Source organism: Salvelinus sp. IW2-2015, linkage group LG8 (genome assembly GCF_002910315.2).
Source record: "Salvelinus sp. IW2-2015 linkage group LG8, ASM291031v2, whole genome shotgun sequence".
Classification (NCBI taxonomy): Eukaryota; Metazoa; Chordata; class Actinopteri; order Salmoniformes; family Salmonidae; genus Salvelinus; species Salvelinus sp. IW2-2015.
This window is the reverse complement of record NC_036848.1, coordinates 47,864,095-47,879,518: the sequence shown is the minus strand read 5'-3', so window position 1 is coordinate 47,879,518 and position 15,424 is coordinate 47,864,095. Positions and strand designations below refer to the sequence as shown.

The 15,424-nt window shown below is 45.9% G+C and overlaps 1 protein-coding gene across 3 annotated transcripts in view; it reads left to right on the top strand.

Moving 5' to 3' along the window:
• The window catches only part of foxn2a (forkhead box N2a), a 32,060-nt gene extending 16,961 nt beyond the window's left edge, over positions 1–15,099 (top strand). For all 3 annotated transcript variants that reach the window (XM_023993593.2, XM_024147231.2, XM_023993594.2), the window contains exons 2-5: positions 6,487–7,064; positions 9,402–9,576; positions 10,427–10,498; positions 11,308–15,099. In XM_023993593.2, coding sequence (XP_023849361.1) covers positions 6,501–7,064; positions 9,402–9,576; positions 10,427–10,498; positions 11,308–11,771 — 1,275 coding nt within the window. In that variant the 5' untranslated portion in view covers positions 6,487–6,500 and the 3' untranslated portion in view covers positions 11,772–15,099. The remainder of the gene's footprint in view (positions 1–6,486; positions 7,065–9,401; positions 9,577–10,426; positions 10,499–11,307) is intronic.
• The last annotated feature ends 325 nt before the right edge of the window (positions 15,100–15,424 follow it).

Sequence of the window (15,424 nt, the reverse complement as noted above, 5' to 3'; positions counted from 1 at the left end):
ATGGTTTTAATGGTTAAATAGTAGCTGCAGATACAGTGCATTCAGACCCCTTGAGTATTCAGACCCCTTGACATTTTGTTACGTTACAGACTTATTCTAAAACGTATTACATTTTTCTTTTTTCATCATCAATCTACACAATACCCCATAGAGCACACCTGTATTTGGGGAGTTTCTCACATTCTTCTCTGCAGATCCTCTCAAGCTCTGTCAGGTTGGATTGGGAGTGTCGCTGCACAGCTATTTTCAGGTCTCTCCAGAGCTGTTTGATCGGGTTCAAATTCGGGCTCTGGCTGGGCCACTCGAGGACATTCAGAACCTTGTCACGAAGCCACTCCTGCGTTGTCTTGGCTGTGTGCTTAGGGTCGTTGTCCTTTTGGAAGGTGAACCTTTGCCCCGTTTTCATCAAAGATCTCTCTGTACTTTGCTCTGTTCATCTTTCCCTCGATATTGACTAGTCTCCCAGTCCCTGCTGCTGAAAACTTCCCCACAGCATGATGCTGCCACCACCATGCTTCACCGTAGGGATTGTGCCAAAGAGTACAATCTTGGTTTCATAAGACCAGATAATCTTGTTATGGTCTGAGAGTCTTTTATTTTCCTTTTGGCAAACTCCAAGCAGGCTGTCCATGTGTGTTTTACTGAGGAGTGGCTTCTGTCTGGCCACTCTACCATAAAGGCCTGATTGGTGGAGTGCTGCAAAGATGGTTGTTCTTCTGGAAGGTTCTACCATCTCCACAGAGGAACTCTAGAGCTCTGTCAGAGTGACCAACGGGTTCTTGTTCACCTCCCTGACCAAGGCCCTTCTCCCCCGATTACTCAGTTTGGCCTGGGGGGCAAGCTCTAGGAAGAGTCTTGGTGGTTCCAAACTTCTTCCATTTTAAAAATGATGGAAGCCACTGTATTATTTGGGGACCTTCAATGCTGCAGAAATGTTTTGGTACCCTTCCTTAGATCTGTGCCTCTAAACAATCCTGTCTTGGGGCTCTACAGACAATTCCTTCGACCTCATGGCCTTGTTTTTGCTTTGACATCCAATGTCAACTGTGGAACCTTATATAGACAGGTGTGTGTCTTTCCAAATCATGTTCAATCAAATGAATTGATCACAGCTGGACTCCAATCAAGATGTAGAAACATCTCAAGGATGATCAGTGGAAACAGGATTCACCTGAGCTCAATTTTCAGTCTCATAGCAAAGGGCCTGAATACTTATGTAAATAAGTTATTTCTGTTTTATTTTTTGGCAAAGAAATTATAAACCTGTTTTCGCTTTGTTATTATGGGGTATTGTGTGTAGATTGAGGCAAAACAAATATTTAATCAATTTTAGAATAAGGCTGTAACATAACAAAATGTGGAAAAGTCAAGGGGTCTGAATACTTTCTGAATGCACCGTTTATGCCAGCCAAGTGTACTGTAAGAAGTGCAATAGATAAGGTAAGTTTGTTGGTCAGAGAGGGAAGGAAGGAAGGAAGGGAAGCTACCTGGTTGCCTGCACTAGGACACACCCACACTGTTTCTACACCAAACATTACCTCTGCCATACCTGTTTGAACACAAACTAGCCTTCACACAAAGCTTTCTTTGCTACACTTTAACGTGTGCTTTAAGAAGCCCATGTAGGGCGGACGGTAGCCTAGCGGTTAGGAGTTGGACCATTAACCAAAAGGTGAAAAATCTGTGTGCCCTTGAGGTCTTAACCGTAATTGTTCCAGGGTGGCCATTGATCATGCCTGACCCTGGCCGTGACCCCACTCTCTAAAGGTGTCTAAGGGGGAGTTGGGATATGCAAAAAAACATATTTCCAATTCACACATGCTTATGTATTATATAACTATAGAATTAGAATAATCATTCTATTTCCATGATTCCAACAGTTCACCCAAGTGTTTTGCTCTAAATCGCATGTCAATCGCAATTGAAACATTTGGTAAAAAATAATGCCTAGATTGTTTGTTTGCCCATATTGTGCAGCCCTATGTGGCAGTGTGGAAATTACCTCTAATGAGTGCAGGAAATGCAGACTGCTGAAAATACAGAAAAATATTTTGGGTTGAATTTAATAGTGTAAAACATTCAGAATGAAGAAAGACCCATTTGAAATCATTTAGAATGTATGTGTTGCCACCCTAGGGTCATGCACTACTCATAAAGCATATTGAGAACTTATATTATTCAAAAACATCAAATACTGTCTCAAAATGTTAATACCGTGATATGATAGTTTGGCCATATCGCCCAGCCCTATGTAAACGAAAAGGTTGCAAGATCGAATCCCCGAGCTGACAAGGTAAAAATCTGTCATTCTGCCCCTGAACAAGACAGTTAACCCACTGTTCCTAGGCCGTCATTGAAAATAAGAATTTGTTCTTAACTGCCTTGCATAGTTAAATAAATGTAAAATAAAAAATGTACGTGTGTGAAATAGGACAAATATAAGCACCCGCCAAATAATGATCATTATTATGTGATGCCAATGTCTCATACGCACTTAGAAACCAGACAAACACGCACCTACACAGTGGTTATTGAGCTTGGATCAACATTATAGGATAGTTGTAGACGAATATAACAAGTGGCATAAATGCAGACAATTGTGATTGGTTCCTACAAGCCCTATACAATACATATCGGCAGAACTAAGGCTAGAGCAGTTTGTCCTCTAGTATAAAGTGCTGCCTGTTACTACAGGTATGTTTGTGTTATATTAAAGATGCAGTCCGGTATCTTAAGCACTTATACATTTGTAACATATTTATAGAGAGAAGAAATTGGGGACCAAATTTTCAGGAACCTGTTTTGGCTCGTGAGCACTACTTTCAAAACTAGCGACTAAAATAATAGAAAAGTTTTGGAGCATGACTTTAAGAGGTGTGGCACCACTCCAGAGGCTACAGACCTGTCGGTCTGGTTTTAGATGTTTTCTCCCTCATTCAGACCAGGGGTTGCACCCAGCCTCCCATGTGGAAATACGGGGGATGTATTTGTGTTGTGGTTCTGTATGTGGAGCTCATTCTCTTTAACACAAACGGGCAGTTCTCTCGCTGTCTGACATGTCTGATTGCTCTACTTTACTCTGAGTTATGATTCATCTTCATCCTCCGCTAGCCTGCTACTGGAGATCTGACTTATTTATTTATTTATTTACTGTTTCTATGCCTCTTTGCTGCTTGTTTTCCCCTCTTTTCTCCTTCCCTCTCTCTCTTCTACTCCTCTCTCTTTTCTCCTTCCCTCTCTCTCTTCTACTCCTCTCTCTTCTCCTTCCCTCTCTCTCTTCTACTCCTCTCTCTTTCTCCTTCCCTCTCTCTTTCTCCTTCGCCTCTCTCTTTCTCCTTCCTTCTCTCTCTTTCTCCTTCCCTCTCCTCTTCTACTCCTTCTCTCTTTCTCCTTCTCCCTCCTCCTCTTCTACTCCTCTCTCTTTCTCCTTCCCTCTCCTCTCTACTCTCTCTCTTTTTCTCCTTCCTCTTTCTCTTCTACTCCTCTCTTCCTCCTTCCCTCTCTCTCTTCTACTCCTCTCTCTTTCTCCTTCCCTCTCCTCTTCTACCCTCTTCTTTCTCCTTCCTCTCCTCTTCTACTCCTCTCTCTTTCTCCTTCCCTCTTTCTCTTCTACTCTCTCTTTTCTCCTTCCCTCTTTCTCTTCTACTTCTCTCTTTTCTCCTTCCCTCCTTTCTCTTCTACTCTCTTTTCTCCTTCCTCTTTCTCTCTACCTCTCTCTTTTCTCCTTCCCTCTCTCTCTTCTCCTTCCCTCTCTCTTTTCTCATTCCCTCTCTCTTTCTCATTCCCCTCTTCTCTTTCCTTCCCCTCTCTCTTTTCCCTTCCCTCTCTCTCTTCTCCTTCCTCTCTCTCTTCTCCTTCCTCTTTCTCCTCCTCTTTTCTCCCTTCCCTCTTTTCTCCTTCCCTCTCTCTCTTCTACTCTCTCTCTTCTCTTCCCTCTCTCTCTCTACTCTCTCTTTTCTGCTTCCCTCTCTCTCTTCTATCTCTCTTTCTCCTTCCCTCTCTCTCTTCCTTAGCTCCTCTCTCTTTTCTCCTTACCCCTCTCTCTTCTACTCCTCTCTCTCTTTCTCCATTGACTAGCCAACCCTAGACCTAGAGGTGGGATGAGTGGCAGGGGGTTTCTGGTGCACATCACATCCCTGACCTCTTTTCTGCTCCTATCATCCCTCCATCGCTACGCTCCGAGGCTGCTCCCTCCTCTCTCTTCTTCCACTCTATGCCCTCCCTCTCCCGTCTCCCCCTCTTTCTCCTGCTTTCTCTCAGTCCAGAGCAGAGCTTGACCCAATTCCTCTTAAACAACAACAGTGAAAGGATGGGCCCCAGCTGCCCTCCACCCCTCTGTTTCTCAGTGCCCCTTAACCTCCACCCCAAGCATCCGCCTCAGCCCAGACATAACCCAGACCACTGAGCCCAGCACCAGTCTAGTCACAACCCACCCCAAGCATCCGCCTCAGCACAGACATAACCCAGACCACTGAGCCCAGCACCAGTCTAGTCACAACCCACCCCAAGCATCCGCCTCAGCCCAGACATAACCCAGACCACTGAGCCCAGCACCAGTCTAGTCACAACCCATTCCCAGCCCCACCTCAAGCCCAAGCAGCATCAGCTCAGCACAACCCAAGCCACAATCTGCCTATACTGGGACGTTTGGTGGTGGCCTACAGACTGTAAGGTTCCCACAAGCTGAATGCTGATTTGGTTGTTGGCTACAGTCAAGACACGGCCAGCCTAGATGGATAACTTATTTTCCCATTTACTCTCTTTCTCTTGTTGGGAGGATTTCTGCTCTTAATTGAAGTGACAGCGGCATGGTTGTCATGGTGACACTGGGGACATAGATTAAAGCTTGTTGTGAGCAGGGAGAGGATGAGAGGGAGGGGGGGGGGGGGGGTGATATCTCTTGCTGGCTGCCTGCTGTGCTCTTGGTTGGCCTCATTGACCATCATGCAGTGCTCTACACACTAGCATATCTGTGTTAGTATTTACTGCAGCTGCATTGACATAATTGGACTATATAGCCTATATTTCTTCGCTGGTTTTATGAAGTAGAAGTAGCTACTAAATGTGTGCAAACATTCCAGAGGAGGACTGCCCAAAGTATGTGAGACTATTTCCTGTGGAGAGGGTCTGAGTCTTTCAGGACAGGCCTACTGAAGATGATCACTATCCGGGCTCATCAACAATATTCATATTGACTTGGCTGAATTCCTCAGTGCTTTTGAATAGTGGAAGGAGGACAGGCAGTTGAATCCCTCTGGTATCAGGTGGGTTGAGTTAAGCTAAGTAATGGTCTTGACTGCTAGATGATTGCAGGGCAGGTGGCTCTTTATTTGAGAGCTGTCCACTCAAGGCAGTGTAAGAAGGAAGGATGCCCTCCTCTCTTCCTCCTTTAGCCGGGACAGGATTTTGCAGATGGTTTCATGCTCATTGGCATCTAACAAGCAGGTGGTCTGGTCTGAGATGAGGTGGGCGGAGAGGTGAGCAGTCTGGAGAGACTGAAGTCGTCTCCCACACTTTAGAGGTCCTCCTCAAAGGCTCTCGGCTGGAGAGGGAGAGAGGAGGGGAGGATAGTCTCTCCACCATCAGCCTGCGTGGGAGAGGGGTCAGAAAGGCGGAGGACAGGGGATAGCCTCTACCATCAGCCTGTGTGGGAGAGGGGTCAGAAAGGAGGAGGACAGGGGATAGCCTCTACCACCAGCCTGTGTGGGAGAGGGGGCAGAAAGGAGGAGAGGGATTAGTCTCATACCATTCAGCCTGTGTGGGAGAGGGGGCAGAGGAAGAGAGAGGGATAGCCTCTACCATCAGCCTGTGTGGGAGAGGGGGCAGAAAGGAGGAGGAGAGGGGATAGTCTCTACCATCAGCCTGTGTGGGAGAGGGTGCAGAAAGGAGGAGGACAGGGGATAGTCTCTACCATCAGCCTGTGTGGGAGAGGGGGCAGAAAGGAGGAGGAGAGGGGATAGTCTCTACCATCAGCCTGTGTGGGAGAGGGGGCAGAAAGGAGGAGGAGAGGGGATAGTCTCTCCATTTGGTGGGAGAGGAGCGGGAGAGCGGGACAGAGACATGCAGGACAGACAGATGGGGTTGTACCTTGACCATGCTTGCCCTCAGGCCAACCTTAGACAAACACGTTGAGTGCTTGGAAGAGCACATCATTTCAATGTGTCACATCAATTTATTTCACGTTTCCAGTGGTGTTGGGAAAGCAGCTCCCTCCTCATTCCCCAGCATAACTACTGTGTCGCTGTGTGAAGGAAAGTTCTATGTTTCCACCACCGTTTTTATGTAGCCACTTAAAGCCACTGGTTCTAGCCTATGTAACCACCGTCTCTGTGTAGCCACTTTCTGTGTGTACTGTGGCATCCCGTCTCTGTGTACTGTGGCATCCCGTCTCTGTGTACTGTAGCATCCCGTCTCTGTGTACTGTAGCCCCCTCCACTAGTGCGTCCTATTCTGCAGTTGTTTTCTAACCATTTCTCTCCTCTCCAGACCTCCCTGGTTTAATGGGTCCAATCATCGGGATGTCGCCGGATAAGAAAGCTGAAACGCCGGGGATGCAGGAGGAGAGGGCGGGGCTTAGGGGCTTATGCGGGGGGGCGGGGACTCTCCCGGAGGCGGAGTGCGGCGCAGCCAGCCCATTGGCCACCAGCCTGGACCGGGGATCCGGTGGCTCCGAGGATGAGGAGCTCACCAACCTCAACTGGCTCCATGAGAACCTGCTCCAGAACTTTATCCTAGGGGGGCCCGGTGGGGCCCAACCCAGCGCCAGCCCCCTCTTTGACATCGAGGGTGACCCCGGGGCCCCTCAGAACCCATCGTCTTCATCCTCTTACTCCTCGTCGCAGAGGGACTCTTTGAAGTCCAAGCCTCCCTTCTCATTCTCTCTGTTGATCTACATGGCCATAGAGCAGAGCCCCAGTAAGAGGCTGCCGGTGAAGGACATCTATGGTTGGATCCTACAGCACTTCCCCTACTTCTCCTCCGCCCCCACCGGCTGGAAGAACAGCGTCAGACACAACCTGTCACTCAACAAGTGCTTCCGCAAGGTGGAGAGGAGCCTGGGAAAGGTGAGTGAACTATACGGTCATGCACGCACGCACACACACACACACACACACACACACACACACACACACACACACACACTGTTTGTTTACCTTGCAAGGAGCTGGCAGTGCCTGGGTTTGATTCTCACAAGGGTCACATTAAGATGTTATTTAACCATTTAAAAGTTGTCATGCTGACACTGCAGGGTGAGATTGATATGTTGACATTGTGGGTTTGAAGTGGTCTTCTTATGGGGTTGAAATGAACTCAAAGTATCCTTCCCCATTGAGATGATTTGTTGTGTAAAGGTGCCACGAAGAGTCATTAGAGCTCTTCACTGATATTCTGTAGTGGCAGTAGTGTGACATTGACAATGTGCTCAAAGTGTTTGACTAACAGTGTTAACTGTACACCTCCACTCTGTGTACCTGTGCCTGTATAGGATTTGCAGCTCTCTGTATGGCTGATGGGCAGGGCCAGGGTTTTAACCCACCCTGGGGCCCCCTGACGTGTGTGTGTCAGGGCCAGTGTAGTGCGGCCCCCTGCCTGCGGCCCCCTGTGTGCCTCCCCTCGCTGTGATAAGGCTGGGAGAGCCGGTGTATACCAGTCAAGGTCATAGACCCTCCTCTCTCTCCTTCAGAGGAAATGCAAACGCAGCAGTAAGATGGGGAGTTATCTCTCAACGCACCACAAACACTGCAACTGTAGCGCCACGACCAGGCGCACACACACACACACACACACACACTGCAACTGTAGCGCCACGACCAGGCAGTGGACACACACTGCAACTGTAGCGCCAGGCAGAGGACAAGCCCAGGACTGAAGACCTGACCTGCACAAACACAGAGGGAGGGAGAGAGACAAGTGTCTGTGAAAGAAAGGGTAGAGAAGGGAAACGAAAGGACGAAGTCAGGGAGAAAGTAGAGCATATATAGGAAAGAGACATTGTTTCTGTAGTTGTGTTGGACTGGTTCAAGCTCAGCTCGGGGGAAAAAGAGAATATAACTATACTGTTACAATGGGCTGAGTGGCTGGATAAAAACTAGTTTGCTAGGAGGGGCTGAAGGCCAGTTAGAAGTAGAAATGAGCTTAGCGGCAGCAGGACTGTTGCCCAGTGCATCACAATGTAGACAGTCTCTCTGGGTTCAGTGTGCTGGGGGCTCAGTGTGAGCCCACCCGTCTGCTGAGAGAGCGCAGCACTGGTTTCAGATGACACACGCTGCCTGGAGGTTTGCGTTGCCGTGGTGACATTTCCTCCTTCCTGCCTGCGAGCCGGCTGGTAATCTGAGTCAAGGTTATATCCCTCCTCCTCTCTCCTTCCTCCTCCTCCTGGACAGAACCCCAGAGATACATAATGAGAGAACCATTTACACACTCGCTCTCAGCCCCCCCCCCCCCCACACACACACACACGTAAACATTGATGTTTTTTTTGTGAGAACACCATGGAGACGTGTTGTCTCAGTGGTAGTTCATGAACTTGCATTGGTTATGACAATGCCTTCACATGTCTCTGGCTACTGTAGTGGGAGGTTCTACAAAGGCAAATCACATGGACAGCACTATAAAAAGCTAAACTCAGTCCAACCCTGTAATAAATCATTTAAGGACAGTGTGGATTGTTTATCGACTGTTTTCCTCCCATCATGCAGTTCACCCAGCAGGGTCTGGATTGTTTATCACATGCTCAGGTGACTGCATTATGAGTCATTATGGCAGCTAAAGCCACTAAAATCCTGTGAGACTACAGTGAGACTCAGTGAGACTTAGGGCTGGGTGATTTTTATTGTATTTTAAGGTATAACGGTATGGATCAACATACCGGTATGGATTTTTACAATATCGTCTATAACAATATTTTGATACAGTGCTAAACAAATGAAAAGTTTGTCCTAGTTTAGCGGAGTATAAAACAATCTGAATGGAGAAAGCCTGTTAAAACCACTTAGAATTCATTTGTTGATATCCTAGGGTCATGCAATACTCATAAAACATATTTAGAACTTTTTATTATTCAGAAACATAAAATACCGCCATACCATCAAAAATGAGAGTATCGTGATATATTGTTTTGGCCATATCGCCCAGCACTAGTCAGACTACAGGGAGACTACCGTGAGAGTCAGCCACGCAGGCAAAAAAGTTCTAGGTGTTTGCCGTGGAAAATCTAGTAAGCCTAGTCATGATGAGTACTTTACCAAAGTATCTATTGATACTACCTGTGAGATGCTATATGAATTTATCCAATAAGAAATGTTCAGTTTTGAAACATTTTGCTACGGTGTACCCCAATGAACACCTCCCAGGGTCAGTCTTACTGTACTTTGTGATGTAGTATGTGATGTTTTTTTCAGGTGAATGGTAAGGGTTCTCTGTGGTGTGTGGACCCAGAGTACAGACCCAACCTGATCCAGGCCCTGAAGAAGCAGCACTTCCCTGCAGCACATACCTTCTGCACACCGCCCGCCTCCCCACCCAGTGCCTCCTCACCACCCAGACACCACTTCCTGCAGGACTGCTCCCTCAAAGGTGATTCCTGCCTTTTTTTGTTCATTTTGTACAATGCTACACATTTTGCCAAGAGGTGTAAAGAAAATGTTGCTGTTTTTAAAGCAAGTTTGCTGCAATTCTACACATTTTGCCATTGGGCTGAGAGAAGATTTAGCCATTTTAAAACTAATTTTGCAATTCTACAAAAAAGAATGGGGAGGGTGGGATTGATTTGTGGGTCTTCAAGAGGGCCCGCTGCCTGTTGCCCATCCCTGATCTAGAAATATGATTGGTATTAGATTTGATCCAGTGCATGTGATTTCAAATTCACATGGTTGTTGCCTCTACACATTTTTGTCATGCAACATTGGCCGGCAAAACATTCAGCATCACCATCCTCTCATCTTCAACTGTCATTTTAGTCATTATTTGATTTCTAATCATAGATGCCTCAAGGTAGATTCTTCTAATCTGTATCCTCCACTTCTGTCTCTCTCTTTCTCTGTCTCTCTCTCTGTGTGTGTGTGTCTCTGTCTCGGTGTCTCTCACTTTAACGCTCTCTCTCTCTCCCCTACCCTCTTGTTTGGTAACCTTGACTACAGAGGCCCTGGTGATGCTGATAGAGTGTAGAGCAGAGCACTCAGTCTCCACTCTAGTTGATTATAAATAATTTAGAGCCCCTGAAGTGTGGTATGGAGAGAGCTAGGAATCCTCTCTTCCTTTACCCCTCTACAGCCCCCTTGCCAGCCGGCCACACACACACACACACACGTCTCTTATACACATCTAGATGTGTATAAGAGACAGCACACACACACACACACACACACAAACACACACGCGCTCAGGCTATTCCACTGACCACCATGCATGTTCTCTCCTCTTCCAGAGTCTGACATAGATGCTGCCACTGCCATGATGCTCTTAAACTCTGCCCCTGGTCATCACCACGCCAACCCATGTAAGAGACGCCACCCCACACCATGCCTCTTCTTCTTCTTTGCTTCTCTCTGTGACCTTTTCATTACTACTCTCCTCCCTTTCTCTTTGTCTCTCTTCCACTTTCTCTCTCGGTCACCCGCCCGTTTCATGCTTTCCTCTTTTAATGCTTTTACATCACTCGCCCAGCATCACTCGCCCAGCATCTATCCACCCCTTGTAAAACATCTTCCTGTGTCTCTCTATTGCTTACTATGTACACTCAACAGCACAGTTGAAGTCCTGCATATTCCCGTTCCAAGCCAGACAAGGTTGCATATAGAATTATCTTCCTGTGAATAAGTGGTGTTGTATTTCATGCCTCCCCCCCATGTGTCTTAATAGTGTTCATTCCACGAGACATTTCTGCCTCTGCTGTTGTTATGAATCTTAATTGCTGTTATCTGCTGGACACATGGACACTGCCTAGCCTGCTGGACACACCGGACCTTCCCAGCCTGCTGGACACACGGACACTCCCTAGCCTGCTGGACACACGGACACTCCCTAGCCTGCTGGACACACGGACACTCCCTAGCCTGCTGGACACATGGACACTCCCTAGCCTGCTGGACACACGGACACTCCCTAGCCTGCTGTACACACGGACACTCCCTAGCCTGCCGCTTATTGGATTAAAAACACTTGACTCTCTTGATCACAAACTAATCCTACTGCCCTGTTGCATTCAGAAACACAGTTTCTTTAGTGTGAAGATGGTTTCTTCCTCAATCTCTCTCCCTCTCCTCTCCTTACTTCCTCATCTCTCTCTTCTTTCCCTCCCTCTCCCAGGTGATCCAGACAGTCCCCTGGACCTGTCCCGGCCAGACTTGGTCCTGGTGAGCAGCGATCCTAAGCAGGACCACAACTACAGTAGCATGGCCCTGCAGCGCTGCTCCTCCCGCTCCTCCTCCTCCTCCCTCTCCTCCCTGGATGAAGGAGGCCCAGGCCACGCCAGGCCCCGCCCACGCCGTGCCGGCAGCGAGGGTTTCCATAGCGACGAGGAGGACTCCGACCTCGGGGACCGGGACGAGAGGGGCAGCCACTCCCGTCCTGCTCCTCGTCGCCCCTCCCCCTCTTCCTCCTCGGTGAAGTGCCCGGCGGGTAAGAGGGCACGTAGGGAGGTGACAGCCAAGCCGGAGCTGGATGAGGAGCTGAAGGAGGCGGCTGGGTCTCTGCTTCACCTGGCTGGGATCCGTACCTCCATGGAGCTCAACAAACGCAGTGCCAAGAGCAAAAAACTGAACAGGAAATGAGGTGGTCGTACTGCCTCGCCCTCAGACTCCCGCCCCTGTAACCCTGATCTGATTGTGTGTCCTACTGATAGGTCCAGGTTGTGCCGCCTCCTGCTTTTCTGATTGCTGATTTTTGAGCCAGTTTTTTGGTTTGACACATGATGGGATGGGAAATCCCTCCCTATCCCAACACAACAAATGGCAATAGTATCATTCACACAGGAGAATAAAGCCATATTGAGACTTTTGTAACTCGGGCGTGTCAGGTGGGTGGGGTTAAGTGGGGTGCTTGGGGACTACTGTGAAGAACCATCACAATACCCATCTATCCAAAACGAACTGCCTGTTTCAGATGGCTTCGCCACAGATCCTCGCAATTCAAAGGATTTTCTTCTGGATAAAAGAAAGACAAGACCAGAAAAAGCTTAAAGTTTTTAAAACTCAAAGCATTGCATGCTTCCTCCTCAACCTGTATCCTCTTCCAAGTGAACCTATTTATAAGAGAATGAGTGCATGTCTGTAACAAACAACTAACCTCTCATCTTCTCGTCAGTTTCTCCCTTCTCCGTGCAAAAATCAAATAAAAACATGCCACTGTTTTTTGATAGGCGACAACCTTGGTCTGGAAATAACATACAAAGAGAGATGCAATAATTGATCTGTAACCTTAAACTGCTCTTTATATTATTTAATTAGTTCAATGTTGGTATTTTTCTTGGGTTGATGACAACACTGGTGTCTAAAAACAATACAATATAGGGAATGTATTGAAGTAGTGAGATGATTCATGGCACTGGCCGTTTAGAGTGTGATCGGAACAACCTGATCCCAGAGCAGAACACTGGACTGGTTCCATGTCAGGGTTTAATAGCATGGTGGGGAAACGCAACAAAGGAAATGTTGGAACTCTGCTACTGCCGTGTTAAGAATAGGAATAAAACAACGATGACCTACTGCTAGATTGGCAAGAGTCCACTCTGGTTTCCTACACTGAGAGGAAAACGTCATTACGTCGTCATACCATCAGAACCCACTCCTCTTCGTGGCTTTTCCTCTGTGGCCCCTCTTATTCTGTTATACATACATTATTTGTGTTTAGTGTGTAAACTGAGAAATGACACATTTGACACAGGCCCCTGTATTTGTGATTCTTCTCTTGATCTATCCTGTTCTTGTCCTACCCTGTCCTATCCTACCCTGTCATATCCTGTCCTACCCTGTCCTATCCTCTCCTATGCAAGGTGTATCTGGCTGAAACACAGCTATGGTTGTAACCATCGTGATCCCGAGACGATGCGCTTGCATGAGAGCACTCACTGGCAGATGTGCTGCTCAGTTTTCAATCATGTAATATTAGTCACACCTACTGACGCTTAGTATTCAGGCCAAAGGGAAGTTAAGACAAGGATTTAGTTATAAAAACGTTGTAGTGAGGTTAGATTGACAATATTGTACTACTTACTGCCTGTTGTTGGCTGTGGCAAAGTTTAGACTGTGTTGACAGAAAGAGGCTTTGGTTTGTCTTGCTCCACAATAAGAAAACACGAAGGGAGGAGGGAGGGCAGAATCAGGAAGCACACCACCCTCTTCGCTCCGCTGTACAGTAACGTGTTTACTGCCAGTTGATTGCATAGAGTTCAGTGACGGGAAGTACAGGATGTTGCAACAGAACTTGTGAAGAGAAGAGGCTAGACTGCTTTTCTTTCGGCGCTTGCATGCATTAACCTGCATTAGTAAGCAAAATGCCAAAAGCCCACAGCATGCCTATATGATCGAATTGCTTTTAGTTGGTTCACTGTATGACCGTATACTGCCCTCTGTCATGAGCCCACTTAACTTTCCACTTCTGTTGTATAATGTTCAATTAATTCACTTCCATAAATATAGATTGCATGCAGTGCCAAACATTAATTTGTGCCATTGCGACCATGTTCCTCTTCTCACAGTTTTTGTGTGACTGACAGTAACATTGGTGCCCTAGAAGCCAACTAACAGGAAATGTTGTACTCTGACCTTGTGGACTGACTTTAGTCTGACATGCAGTTTATTTTGTTGTTCAGGAATGGGAATCACTTTGTTCTTAGAACTAAGCCGCGGTTCTCCTAAATATGATGGACAGATGGACATTCACTGTCTGTGAATGAACAAAGAACAAATTAATATTGTCCATTAAATCATCAATGTATTTATTATAATTAATTTATAATGGGACGATTGAATGGAACTTCTATCAAATAATGGTCATTTGAAGCGAGTGGAAAGGTTACTTCCTCTCTCCCCTCTGGAAAATTATTTTGATGAATTTTGTTTTATTTTCTTCATTTTACTGCCATAGACCAATACTTTCACTATGTGATATAGTGATAAAGATATCTGTGTCTGAGAAAGTATTTTGCCAATGTATTTTGTCTTTCCACGACTGCCAAGTGTACCGATTGTTTTGTTGTTGAACTGGATAGAAGAAAATTTATGAGCAAATTGATCCTGAACCCTTTTTTGCCAACAGTGGTGTTGTACAGAGAAAGCCCACGTAGACATTTCAGATGAATGGATATTCCCTAACTATTAAGAACTTCTTCTCTGCAAAGTTGATTTTAATCATCAAACTTCACAGCCTTTATCTGAATTAGTATTGTTTAAGTTTATATAATATTCTGACTGCCAGAAGTAGTCGCACCATAGATTTGAGTTGGCGCTCCTTCTTACATGTTAGGATCCTGCCACCATAGAAGTCATCTACATTTTCCCGAGGGTTGCCCTGGTGTTAGTCTTGGTACCCCCATGGACTTATGTTTAAACTTAGATAGTTGAGGACAGTTTCCAGTAACTTGTTCATGCTGTAGTGCTTGTAGCTAGAAGGAAGATGTTATCAGACTCAAAGTGAACTTTATCCTGAGTCTCTTAGTAAGTGAATGTTTTTGAGATGGATCTTTAGGAATACCTGCATGACATGGGGCTCTAAGACACACCGTGGGGTACCCCAGGGGTCTATATTGTTCACTTTACACAGTGATACATTGTTAGACTCAAAGCTGCATACATAGGATTGCTTCATTGTTTGAAAACTTGTTATTGGATATTGATTATGCGATTTTTATTTTTTTTATTTGTATTTTTTTCAAAAATGCAGTTGCAATTTATTGATTCTGATAAAGCGTTTTGTGTTCAACTAACTAAAGCTGCCAACCCAGTATCAGTCAGTCGTCTGCCATGTCTGTTAGACAGACACACCTTTTGGTTTTTGTATGCTAACCTCTGTTAATAAAATGTTTATAAAGTTTATTTTCGCCAAAGATATGCAATTGCATTATATATGGTATTACAAAATAAAAAAAATATTGTTTTATCATTTTTGTGTTTTTTCATGTTATTGTTTACTTTGATGAATGGACTATTATAAAGAAACTTCTGTCTAATCAAAGGATATATCAGGATAAATGGACTGTTTCATCTGAGGCACTGATCACAAATCCAAAATAACATTGACATCTGGTGCATTTGAAAAATAATTATGCATTCCATAAACTACACATGAACAACCAAAAATGTGTGACTCAGGCAGCCCCATTTGTTTGTTATTTTACAAATTTGATCAGTTCCCAAACAGTTCTGATGTGAAAAGATCTGTGATTTGGTCAAAGCCCAATTAGTGGAAAAAATATCAGAATGGGGCT